Here is an 11,492-nt window from a genome sequence, read left to right on the forward strand (position 1 = left end):
TCGGTTCATTTTTTGCCGACTCCGACTCCAGGTACCCAAAATTGACTCTGACTCCGACTCCAACTCCACAGCCCTGGCTTGCATTATTGGTTCTGATCCGTCTGTACAGATACAAGACGGATCCCCACCGAACACGTTTTTTTTGTTTTTGAAGCCCTTCAGTCTCAGATGCAGTCTGATGGTTATGGGGCTGCAGTCAGCACCAGTATGGGCCTTAATTTGGGTCGAGGATCGTCCAGTGTCTTGACGGACAGCCAATTGGATCCTCCGGCTCAGTGCTGATGACCATTTTTTTGGGTCTTCCACTTGACTTTTTTGTTCCATAACCCTCAGGATCATTTAAGAAATTCCAAATGACTGTCTTCCTGCGTCCCACCTCAGCAGCGATGGCGCGCTGTGAGAGACCCTGCTTATGCAGTTCAACAACCCGACCACGTTCAAAAAGGGAGAGGTTTTTTTGCCTTTGCCATCACAACGTGTGACTACCTGACAGACAATGACAATTAATCCACATCTTTGCACAGATTTGGCCTTTTAAAGGCATGTGGTCCTAAAATTTGGGTCAGCTGAAAAATAGCCTGTTTCAGTTTAATCGTTATTTTCTATTAATTGAATGCTCAAAAAATGTTTTGTCTCACTCCCATTTCTTCTTGTTGCATGTTGAAGCTCTACTTGGAACCTTGTTAAGATCCAACAATGTAAAATATGATTTTTTGCCATTTTTCAAGTGGTCTTAAACTTTTGATCAGGACTGTATATATCAGCGAGCGATTGCCATCTTATATTTGTTGGCTGTGTACCCAATCTCATTTGCTATTAACCCGCTCCTATGATATCACTTTGCCGCCACGCCTAATCTGGAATCCGTTTTACTATTTTCTGGTTGGAAGCTTTGTTCTTGCTTTACATTATCATGCTGCACTGTGCGAACAGCTCCTAACGATATTTACCTATGGTTGGTGCTATCTCACACTGGTTGGATTTGTACTTAGCGTCTCCTGTTACCTAGCTGATAGCGTATTATTACTCTGTGTTACCACTGCAATTACGTGTGGTTCGGCTCTGTCATCATCTGTGTGCAATTGTGGTTATATCTGCTTGTCAGTCCCGTCGGGTGCACTGGGCTGTGGCTTTAGGCTCGCCTTGAATCTGTTTTAACCCCATTGTCTTATTGCTACAGTGTGGTTATTTTTTTTTATTTTTTTTGTGGCGCTATATCATGCTGCACCATGTGAACAGCCCCTAACAACATCAGTCTGTTAGTCAGTGCAATCTTACAATTATCGGATGTTATGTAAAGGGGTTGTTCTCTGGATAGACCATCAGCATCTGATCAGCCAGGGTCCAACACCCGGGATCCCTGCCCATCGCCTGTTTGAGAAGGCAGCGGCGTTGGCGGTAGCGACGTGGCCTTCTCGCTGTTTACCGCAGGCCCAGTGACGTCACGACTAGTATCGCTGGCTTGGGCGGGGCTAAGCTCTGTTCCCTTGAATGGAGATTAGCCCCGCCCAGGCCAGTGATATTAGTCGTGACGTCACTGGGCCTGCCATAATCACCGAGAAGACCCCGGCGCTACTGCCAACAGCTCTCTTCTCAAACAGCTGATCGGCATGGGTCCCGGGTGTCGGACCCCTGCCGATCAGATGCTGATGATCTATCCAGAGGATAGATAATCAGTTTAAACAAAGTGCAGAACTCCTAAACATAACAAGGAGAGTGGAGATAACCAATAGAAAAGGCCTGTTTATTAACTCATAAATAACCAGTAACTAGTAACACATTTTAGAGCCTAGTAATAAACTCAGACTCAAACAGTAATACGGCAATAATAACTTCAGAGTCCATCCTATACACAGGATGACCCATGTAAAACCACCCACACAGGCCAGTGACCCACCTATTCTGTAAATGGGGGGTAGGTGGGTGGGGAGCGTGGTTCCAGGCTTCACGGGCTGCCGCAGACAAAAGGCAAGCCAGCCTGCGGAGCCAGGTCAATTATAGCCCCCACTCCTGAGGTAGACCAATAGCCCCCACTCCTGAACCCCCCACCAATCGGGTACTTGTTGCTAGGGTCCGTGTATCTCTACCTGAAACTCTGCAACCAGACAGGCCCTAAACTTTAGCCAATTACGGCCATCACTGGGCAGAATATCCACTTTGCCTATTGACCACCGCAGAAAACGGCGGGAAATTTTCCCTTCAAAATCCATACTAAAGGGGGCAGAGCCAACGGAGCATGGTGCAGGACGTTTGAACTCAGAGCTCCTCACCACACTACCCGGCTTATTAGCTAAAACAGCACTTTCACCTGCCAAATCATGGGCAAACTCAGCAAGGAAAGAAGCAGAGACCCAGAGGCCACCCTACCGGTCAAGAAATCTCAGGGGGATATGAATAAATACTTCCAGAAGAAGTTATCCCTAATGGCCGAGTGCTGCAAAATGGCGTCTGCAGACAACAGCGATGCGGCTCATGAGGAGGAAGATTCTGATGGCGCGAGTTCTTGCACTCATTTTGAAGCACAAGGTGGGGAAGACCCGATGCCCATTACCAGATCTTTCCTGAAGCACACGCTAGCACAAGCCTTAACGCCAGTAATGAAGGAGCTGGCTGATATAAAATTGGAGGTAAAGCACAAGGGGCACAAAGTGGAGGCTTTGGAGGAATCGCAAGCTGCGATAGTACAGCACAGTAAAGGGATGCAATCTCAAGTGCAAACGCTTCGCTCACAGATTAACAATGCCTACCTGATCTTGAAGATCAAGAAAATCGGGGAAGGAGAAAGAATGTGAGGCTGAGAGGCATACCCGAATCGGTTCCGGCAGAAGAACTGATGGAAGCGGTCCGTCGCATATTCACCATGTTGCTGGGGTAGGATCGCGCGGCCACTATAACGATCGAAGGGTCGCATAGAGCACGGAGGCTGAAACCTCCGGCAGGAGACCCTCCCAGGGACCCTATTTGTGCTTTGCTAAATTACCTGGGCACTGCAGAAGTCCTACAAGCAGCGAGGGATAAGGAAGAAATCCTGCTTGACAACAATAAGATCTTATTATTCCAGGATTTGCCTGCAAGCACTTTGGCCAAGCGCAGAGCCCTTCGTCCGCTGACATCGGAGCTGAGATCCAGGAAGCATCCCATTAGATGGCTGTTCCCATTCGGCCTGAGCACCACCATAAACAGGAGACAGATCCTGGTGAAGCACCCTGATGATTTACACAAGATCTGGGAAGCACTTGATATCGCGCCGATGGACATTTCACCTTGGCTCCCAGTTGCGGACTTTGATCAGCTTCGCCAGTTAATCATTCCTTCTCCATGGAATCGGGTGACGAAATTCAAGTCTCCAATGAAGAGAGTGGATCCAGCTGATTGAGGTCCTCCACGTGAGACTCTTGTGAAAATGCTTTAAAATCCATACTAAAAATAGTATCTCAATCACTGGGCAGAAATCTTCCTCAGCCAGTGAAGATACTTAACATGGGACGATGCTGATATGGCCATGTGGATCCCTCCTTAATGTCCGGGATGTTAGCAGTTTAGCGGTAATCCCATAGAACGAATGGGTTCGTATGCGAGTCACAAGAAATCCAACACTGCTGGATTTCTTGCGACTGGCGGAGCGATCTTAGTAGTTTTTATGGGATCACCGCTACTCCGCGAACCCGAACCAGGCCTAGACAGTTGTCACCTTACATATCCTTAACGGTATGTCTACAGAGTGATTTTTGGGGGCAAAGCATCTCGCTCCCAAGTATTGCAGTGTAGCAGGGCCGCCATAGAAATGAATGGGGTGGCAGCGCAACTTGCATTTTTGCTGCATCCGCAACGTACAAATTGTAAAAAATTAAAAATCCAATGATTTTTTTATTTTTTGTGTTTCATGTGTCACGCCGCGTCCCCATTCATCCTATGGCAGCCCTGCTACACTGAGATCTTTGGTCGCGGCCAGAATCGCGGTGTATACGTACCCTTATATTGGTTTTGGGAGAGGATATTTCAGGCAGACAGCTGTGCTGCAGAGGAGGGTGACGCCTGCAGCGGACACACCTGTTTAACCAACTCGCTCACTCTGTACATAATGGGCGGTTAATTTCCGACATGCCACGGCCATTGCTTGGGCTAGAAATTAAAACTATTTGTGTACTTCAAGATAACCGCGAGAGAATGTAAATTGCTGAGGAATGTTGACTCATCCAGTCCATGTCAGGCTTTCTCCGTGAATTTCAAGGCTTGTCCTTCAGCTAAGAAGGTTGTTCCCAGCAAATTGTAATTTTCTACATACATTTACTTTTATGAATCAGTTAATCGAAATGTCGAAATGAGGTTCAGGACTCCCTCGCCCTGGACCCTCCCTCCAGGAGACAAAATAGTGAACTGCTCTTCACACGGGACTGCTGTTGTGGTAGCCTCAATCTGTCGTCTTATGTCAAGAATTTCTCCTCCATGTAACACCACATCTTCCATGCGGCAACAGATTTGTGGGAAAGGGATGGCAGGCGGAGGCCTCCTGCTGCAAATCAGCTGTTTGCTAGGGGTGCCAGGATCAGAATCCAGGTTGTTCATCTATTCACTGCATCTCTGACAACCCTCTATCTGTCTCTGACAACCCCAATGAATAACAATCCGACCATATTACAGTATGCTAAGCCGCAACCACTTGAGGCCCCTTGTCAGTGACGTCCCCCTCTGGCCAAATAGGCTAGGGGCAACCGATATAGGGTATGCAGAGGTAGCAGTGGCACCCAGGCACTGTTTTTTTTTAGTTTTTTTTTTTTAAGGCAGCCCAGAGGCTGATCCACCATATACGAAGACCCCAGCATTATTAATGACATATGGTACGGTAAGTTGGAGGTCTTGGGGGCTGTTCCAGTTTTTGCATTGAGGCCCAGGAGCTTCAAATTACACATCTGCTAATAAAGCTTGTAAACCCTGCAAGCTACAAAAAGTCATGTAGACATGTACTATAAACCACAGGTCGTATTACACTGGCATGGTGCCCTGGTAATCTGCTGCCTGTTATGCGTGTGCTTCATTTGCTTTGATGCACTTCACTAGCAGCATGATCTCCGTGAAAGTGAACTCGATATCTACGAGTAGGGGCAGCGCTGAGAAGCGGAAGTAAAAACCAAAGACAGTTTTAGGAAGTCTTTACATAGCTGTGGCCACATCTTTTTGTGCAACTTTCTGTTTTGTTACCTCCAGAGCAGACTTCACAATTCTGCTTCAGGCTATTTGTATTTACTGTAGTCAACACGGACATCTTTTTAGCCAAGTAACTAATAACAGAGCCATAATGGCTATGCTAAATACAGTACTGAACCCGTTCACGTACTATATAGTGGGGTTCATCATGTTTCCATTGGGGTTGCTTAGATGTTCTATTACGAGTCTGTAAAACTGAATGTAGCGCTGCATGAGAAGGAGCTATAAGACTTGTAATCCAGGGTAGGTATAAGAAAAGTTGGTGTTTTCACATAGCAGAGCCCAAGGTTAATGTCTGTGAATGCCGATCACTGACATTTAAACCCTCAGATGCCGTCGTCATTTGTCACCACGGCATCTGAGGTGGCTATCCCTGGGAGTGCTGCCCACCTGGGGCCTGAACAGCTCCTCCGTGTGGCGATTGGGAGAGCAGTTTGCTCCTTCTGATAGCTTTGGATCCTTCAGAGGCTATCACAGCAGTAGTTCCTATGGAGGCCTGCAGGTGACAGGGCTCGGAACATAATGGAACTCCCATAGGCTGCAATGGTAATTCATTTAAGTCTATGGGAGAAGCAGTCCAACAATAATTTGTTAAAGTCCCCTCTGAGGACTTAAAATAAAAAATAAAACCCAAAACGCCCATACTATTAAAATATAAACACATTTATCCCATACAGTGAATGCCATAACTGAGAAAAAACAAATATGGAAGTCGACCCCCCCCCCCCTCCCGTTGCCTATGACAGCACCCTTGGATAGCGTCTGCCCCCTCCTCAGGACAGGAAACGGGAAACACAACCACTTTAAGGGAGGTACCAACCTCCCTCACGCCAGTTCTATTTCCTGTCCTAAGGGACAGAGTTTGGATTCACAACTACGCCAAGGAGAGCTGCGGGTGCCCCATGTGAGTGTTTATGAGGAGGGCCTACCCGGCGGCATAAGTCTTCTCAGGAAGCCGCTGCAGAGCCTGGACCTCTGACTCTTCCCCCTGCTCCGGTCCCTTCTCCGTCGGGAGATTTTACAGGTCTCCTGGACGCGCGGACCTCTGTGGCTGTGTCCGCATGTTCGGCGTCTGTCGTCACTTCCGGTTCCGGTTGCAAGGCGCCGGCGTCGCCTCCGGTTTTCGCAGCAGGAGGAAGCACAATGCTGTAGACCGGAAGTGGGGGGGAGCCGGTGCGCGCCCGGCAGAGTTTAAGTTCAGCCAGCTCACACTGCTAGCTGGAGAAGAAGCTAGCAGTATCTGTCTCCATTTTTTTGCTGACTAGGGAGGGAGATCATGGAACAGACGCAGCGCGCAGAACCCACTGAGACCACCAGTGAATCTTCGGTACCGTGGTGGGGTAAGAGGGGTGAATACCCCAAAATCTCTATAGCTTAATTTTCTTATAAGGCTATTTTTATATTTAGGTTTCCAAGGAGAGTAGAAGGGTTTCCAGATCTAAAGATAAAGGGTGTGCTATTTGTAAGAAAGTTACCCTCAGGCTGGGAAAAAAACTATTTGTCAAGTCTGCGTAGGCAAGCTACTAGAGGATTAGGCCCCAAATCTTATGACAAGCCTAAAGCAGATGATCCGGGATGAAGTTAAGGAGTCGGTGAAGGATTTGGTTAATAGCCTCCTGGAGAATCGCCCCAGCACCTCTGCAGCCCCTTCTATTCCCCCCTCCAGTGACCAGGAACTGTTGTCAGGAATGGAGGAAGAGGGAGAAAGACCATCATCGGATGACTCCCTTGATGATCATTTAGCGGGAAAGCCACTTTTTCAGGCTGAAAATATTAGCTCCTTACTCAGAATAGTGAAAGCCACCATGGGGTTGGATAATTGTAAAGAGGCACAGTCTGTTAGAGACTCCATGTTTGAAGGTCTGGGTCCTAGAAAGATTAAGGGTTTTGATGTCCATGAAAATATTGCCGCTGTTCAAAAAAGAGTGGAGTAGACCAGATAGACATTTGTATTTATTTTTTTATTCCCTCTGACTTAAAACGTAAATACCCGTTTGATGAGGATGTTTTGGCGTATTGGATACCCCAGTTGCCCAAATTTCCAGAGAAGCAGCCCTTCCCTTTGAGGACTCTGGTTCCCTGAAAGATCCCATTGATAGAAGGGCTTGGATTTATTTTTAAAAAAGCTGGGAGGCTACAGCGGGTGCCTTTTAGACCTGCCATTGTGGCCACCTCTATTGCAAGATCCCTGAAGATATGGATGAAAGAATTAGAAGCTCATATTAAGGAGGGAACCCCTAGAGATGAGTTGCTTTCCTCCTTTCCAACCATATTGAATGCCATTGATTTCCTTGCGAAAGCTTCTGTTGACTCTTTAAAATTCTCTGCTTCCGCCCTTTCTAATTCGGCTCGTAGAGCCATCTGGTTAAAGGACTGGAAGGGTGACTCATCCTCCAAAGCAAAATTATGTGCAATACCTTGTCAGGGAGAGTTCTTATTTGGGCCTGTCTTGGATGACCTGCTGGAGAAGGGCTTCCCGTCAAATAACCAGCAGTCTCATAAGAGACCTTTTCGCCCTCAGCCAAATAGAAATGGTTATAGGAGGCAAGATGTATCCAGGCAGATTTCAAGTAATGTAGAGTCTATATGAAAATAGCTCACCTCCTCACTACCACGGTCAGCTGCTCAGATGTGAATTCACCCTTCAAATAAAATAAATTGCAATGGAAGACTGGCACACTTAACATATGGGCAAAGTCTGAACCACAAAATGTTTAATACAGACACAATATGTTAATATATAAAAGATGTTAAATATTTGCTGAAGGCAAATAACACACAAATACGTTAAAAAAAGGTATAGTGGCTCAAAATAGGTAGCTAGCAGTTCAATTTGTTATGCATCCTGAGTTATGGCAACAAAGTATCTACTACTTGAATTGTAATGTAAGGCCTCTTTCACACTTGCGTTGTCCGGATCCGTCGTGTACTCCATTTGCCGGAATTACACGCCGGATCCGGAAAAACGCAAGTGAACTTAAAGCATTTGAAGACGGATCCGTCTTCAAAATGTGTGCAGTGTTACTATGGCAGCCAGGACGCTATTAAAGTCCTGGTTGCCATAGTAGTAGTGGGGAGCGGGAGAGCGGTATACTTACCGTCCGTGCTGCTCCAGAATGACGTCCAAGCGCCCCATGCGCATGGATGACGTGTCCATGCGATCACGTCATCCATGCGCGTGGGGCGCGTGGGGCGCCCTGACATCGCTCTGGAGCGCCCCGGGAGCCGCACGGACGGTAAGTATACTGCTCCCCCGCTCCCCACTACACTTTACCATGGCAAACAGGACTTTAGCGTCCTGGCAGTCATGGTAACCATTCAGAAAAAGCTAAACGTCGGATCCGGCAATGCGCCGAAACGACGTTTAGCTTAAGGCCGGATCCGGATTAATGCCTTTCAATGGGCATTAATTCCGGATCCGGCCTTGCAGCAAGTGTTCAGGATCTTTGGCCGGAGCAAAAAGCACAGCATGCTGCAATATTTTCTCCGGCCAGAAAACGTTCCGGTCCGGAACTGAAGACATCCTGATGCATCCTGAACGGATTTCACTCCATTCAGAATACATGGGGATAATCCTGATCAGGATTCTTCCGGCATAGAGCCCCGACGACGGAACTCTATGCCGGAACAAAAGAACGCAAGTGTGAAAGAGCCCTAAGTCTGAAGTCGCAATTTGATGCCCTTAGTTGCAACAGTATAACCCAAAATATCTCACTGCAGTGGTAGAAAAAATAGAAACGATGTATAGCCAATATGGCAATTTGTTTGTATCAAGTTGGATATATTATGTATTTTTGTAATAAATATAATCACTGGTCAGCAAAGTCCTTTTATGCCGGTACTGATAACCCACTTCGTGGGCTTACCTTTATTTGTCCCGAACTGCTCGTTGATTCCCGTGGTACCTTCTAAGACCAACTACAGACCGGCGTCCCGGCTGTTTCTCTGTCGGCGTCCGCATTTGGTTGGAGGTTGATTCACCACGTGGGTGGTACTCGCGGAACTGGCGTTCAAGGAAGCAGGACAGAGTCTTCAGGTATGTCTCGATCAAATCCTCTGGACGCCGACTGAGAAACAGCCGGGACGCGGGTCTGTAGTTGGTCTTAGAAGGTACCACGGGAATCAACTAGCAGTTCATAACATATTGTGTCTGTATTAAACATATTGTGGTTCAGACTTTGCCATATTGTCCCATATGTTAAGTGTGCCAGATTTCAAGTAGTACTAGAAAATCCAAGGGTTATCTTTTTTCTGGTGCAGAGGCCTAAAAAAGCAGTAACAATGACGCCAGAGCCCCGATAGGAGGTTGGCTTTCTCTCTTCACAGAACATTGGAAGAAAATATCAAACAGCCCTTGGATAATCTCCATCCTATCGGAGGGCTACAAAATAAATTTTCTGAGAATGGCACCAGAAAGATTCGTTATAACAGACTATTGATCCAGTCCCCAAAAACAAGCGGCCTTGTTTTCAGAAGTATCTTCCCTTTTAGTAAAAGAATGTTCTTTTAGAAGTCCCAATGTAGGAAAGAGCAAAGGGGCTTTACTCAACATTTTTTTGTAAAAAAAAAATAAAAAATTTAAAAAGCCAAATGGCACCTACCGTACGATAATAAACTTAAAACTTCTGAACAAGTATCTAGTGTACAAGAACTTTTGTATGGAAACAATCAGATTGGTGATATTAAATCTGTTTCCAGACTGTTTTATGGCATCCCTGGATCTCAGGGATGCATACTATCACGTCCCAATACATCCCGATCATCAGATATACTTAAGAGTAGCGGTTCAGTTGCAGGACAAAATCCTTCATGTACAATTTCAGGCTCTTCCCTTCGGGTATCTCAAGCCCCCAGAATATTCACAAAGATTGTGGCAGAAATGATGGCCCATCTGAGAGAGAGAGAGAGATCTGGTCGTTATCCCATATCTAGACGACTTTCTCCTTCTCTCTTAGACGTCAAATCGGCTAGAGCAGCAGATTTTATGGTTCAGGGAGGTATTAGACAGGTTAGGTTGGGACCTGAACATAGAGAAGTCCAGCCTAGTGCTGAGTCAAGTGTGTACCTTTTTGGGGATGTCCCTAGACTCCAGAACACAGATGTGTTTTCTTCCCCTTCTCAAAGCTTGCCTCATCAGATCCCGGGTTCAGTGGCTTTCCTCTCGCCAGTCAGTGTCTCTGAGGGGGGCCAAGTCAGTCTTAGGTCTCATGACTGCGGCTATTTCCGGAGTGGAGTGGGCTCACTCCCACTCGAGACCTCTCCAACATCAAATTCTGGAAATGTGGGACAAAAATCCTTTGTCCCTAGACTCGGAGATTCATTTATCACCCCAGACGCTCTCCTCGCTGGAGTGGTGGAGGAACCTGTTAAACCTTCATGGAGGTGTTCCATGGCAGAGACAAAATGTCTTATTCCTGACCACAGATGCAAGCCCTTTCAGTTGGGGGGCTCACATAGAATCTCTCCTCCTGCAGGGTCAGTGGAATCAGGAGATCCAGGCCCAATCTCACAATTTCAGGGAATTAAACGCCATCTTAATGAGTCTTCAGCTAATAAAAGGCAGAAATGTTCAGGTTTACTCAGACAGCATGACAGCGGTGGCATACATCAACAGGCAGGGAGGTACAAAATCCCTGAGTCTTATGTCTCTCAGTCAAAAAAATCTTTGTCTGGCAGAAAATTCTTATCAATTTCTGCAGTTCATTTAAAAGGAAAAGAGAATGTAACAGCAGACTTCCTAAGCCGCCATTACATTCGCCAGGGAGAATGTTCTTTAAATCAGGAGATATTCAACAAGATAGTTGCATTATGGGGTCTCCCAATCATCGATCTCTTTGCCACCAGAAACAGAAGGGTAAAGAAATTCTTCTCTCTTTTTCTAGAAGAGCGTCCGTCTGCTGTGGATGCCCTAGCTCAATCTTGGAGAGAGGGACTTCTTTACGCTTTTCCCCCATTGAAGTTACTGCCGAGAGTACTGAGGAAGATAAGAGAGGAGACTGCCTCGGTGATAATGATAGCTCCCTTTTGGCCAAGGAGGGTTTGGGTTTTCTTGGCTACGCAGGATGTCAGTATCTTCCCCTTGGGTCCTACCAGTCTTCCTGGGACTTCTGACTCAGGGTTCCATCCTTCATTTAGAGGTGGAAAATCTGCATTTGACTGCCTGGCTGTTGAAAGGCAGATTTTGAGGAAGAAGGGGCTATCAGAGGTAGTAAATACTCTTTTAGCAAGTCATAAGACAGTCGCGTCCAAGATCTACTTGCGTGTTTGGAAAGCCTTCTGTGCATTTG

The 11,492-nt window shown here is 46.6% G+C and overlaps 2 protein-coding genes across 2 annotated transcripts in view; one reads left to right on the top strand and one right to left on the bottom strand.

Annotated features, from left to right (window-relative positions):
- The window catches only part of LOC122944649, a 44,448-nt gene extending 42,238 nt beyond the window's left edge, over positions 1-2,210 (bottom strand). Inside the window, exon 1 of the mRNA XM_044303167.1 lies at positions 2,088-2,210. Within this exon, the coding sequence (XP_044159102.1) occupies positions 2,088-2,210 (123 nt within the window). The remainder of the gene's footprint in view (positions 1-2,087) is intronic.
- The window catches only part of LOC122945715 (polypeptide N-acetylgalactosaminyltransferase 3-like), a 60,852-nt gene that overhangs the window by 12,262 nt on the left and 37,098 nt on the right, over positions 1-11,492 (top strand). The gene's annotated exons all lie outside the window — the stretch shown is intronic.

The sequence above is a fragment of the Bufo gargarizans genome, chromosome 8 (assembly GCF_014858855.1).
Source record: "Bufo gargarizans isolate SCDJY-AF-19 chromosome 8, ASM1485885v1, whole genome shotgun sequence".
Classification (NCBI taxonomy): domain Eukaryota; kingdom Metazoa; phylum Chordata; class Amphibia; order Anura; family Bufonidae; genus Bufo; species Bufo gargarizans.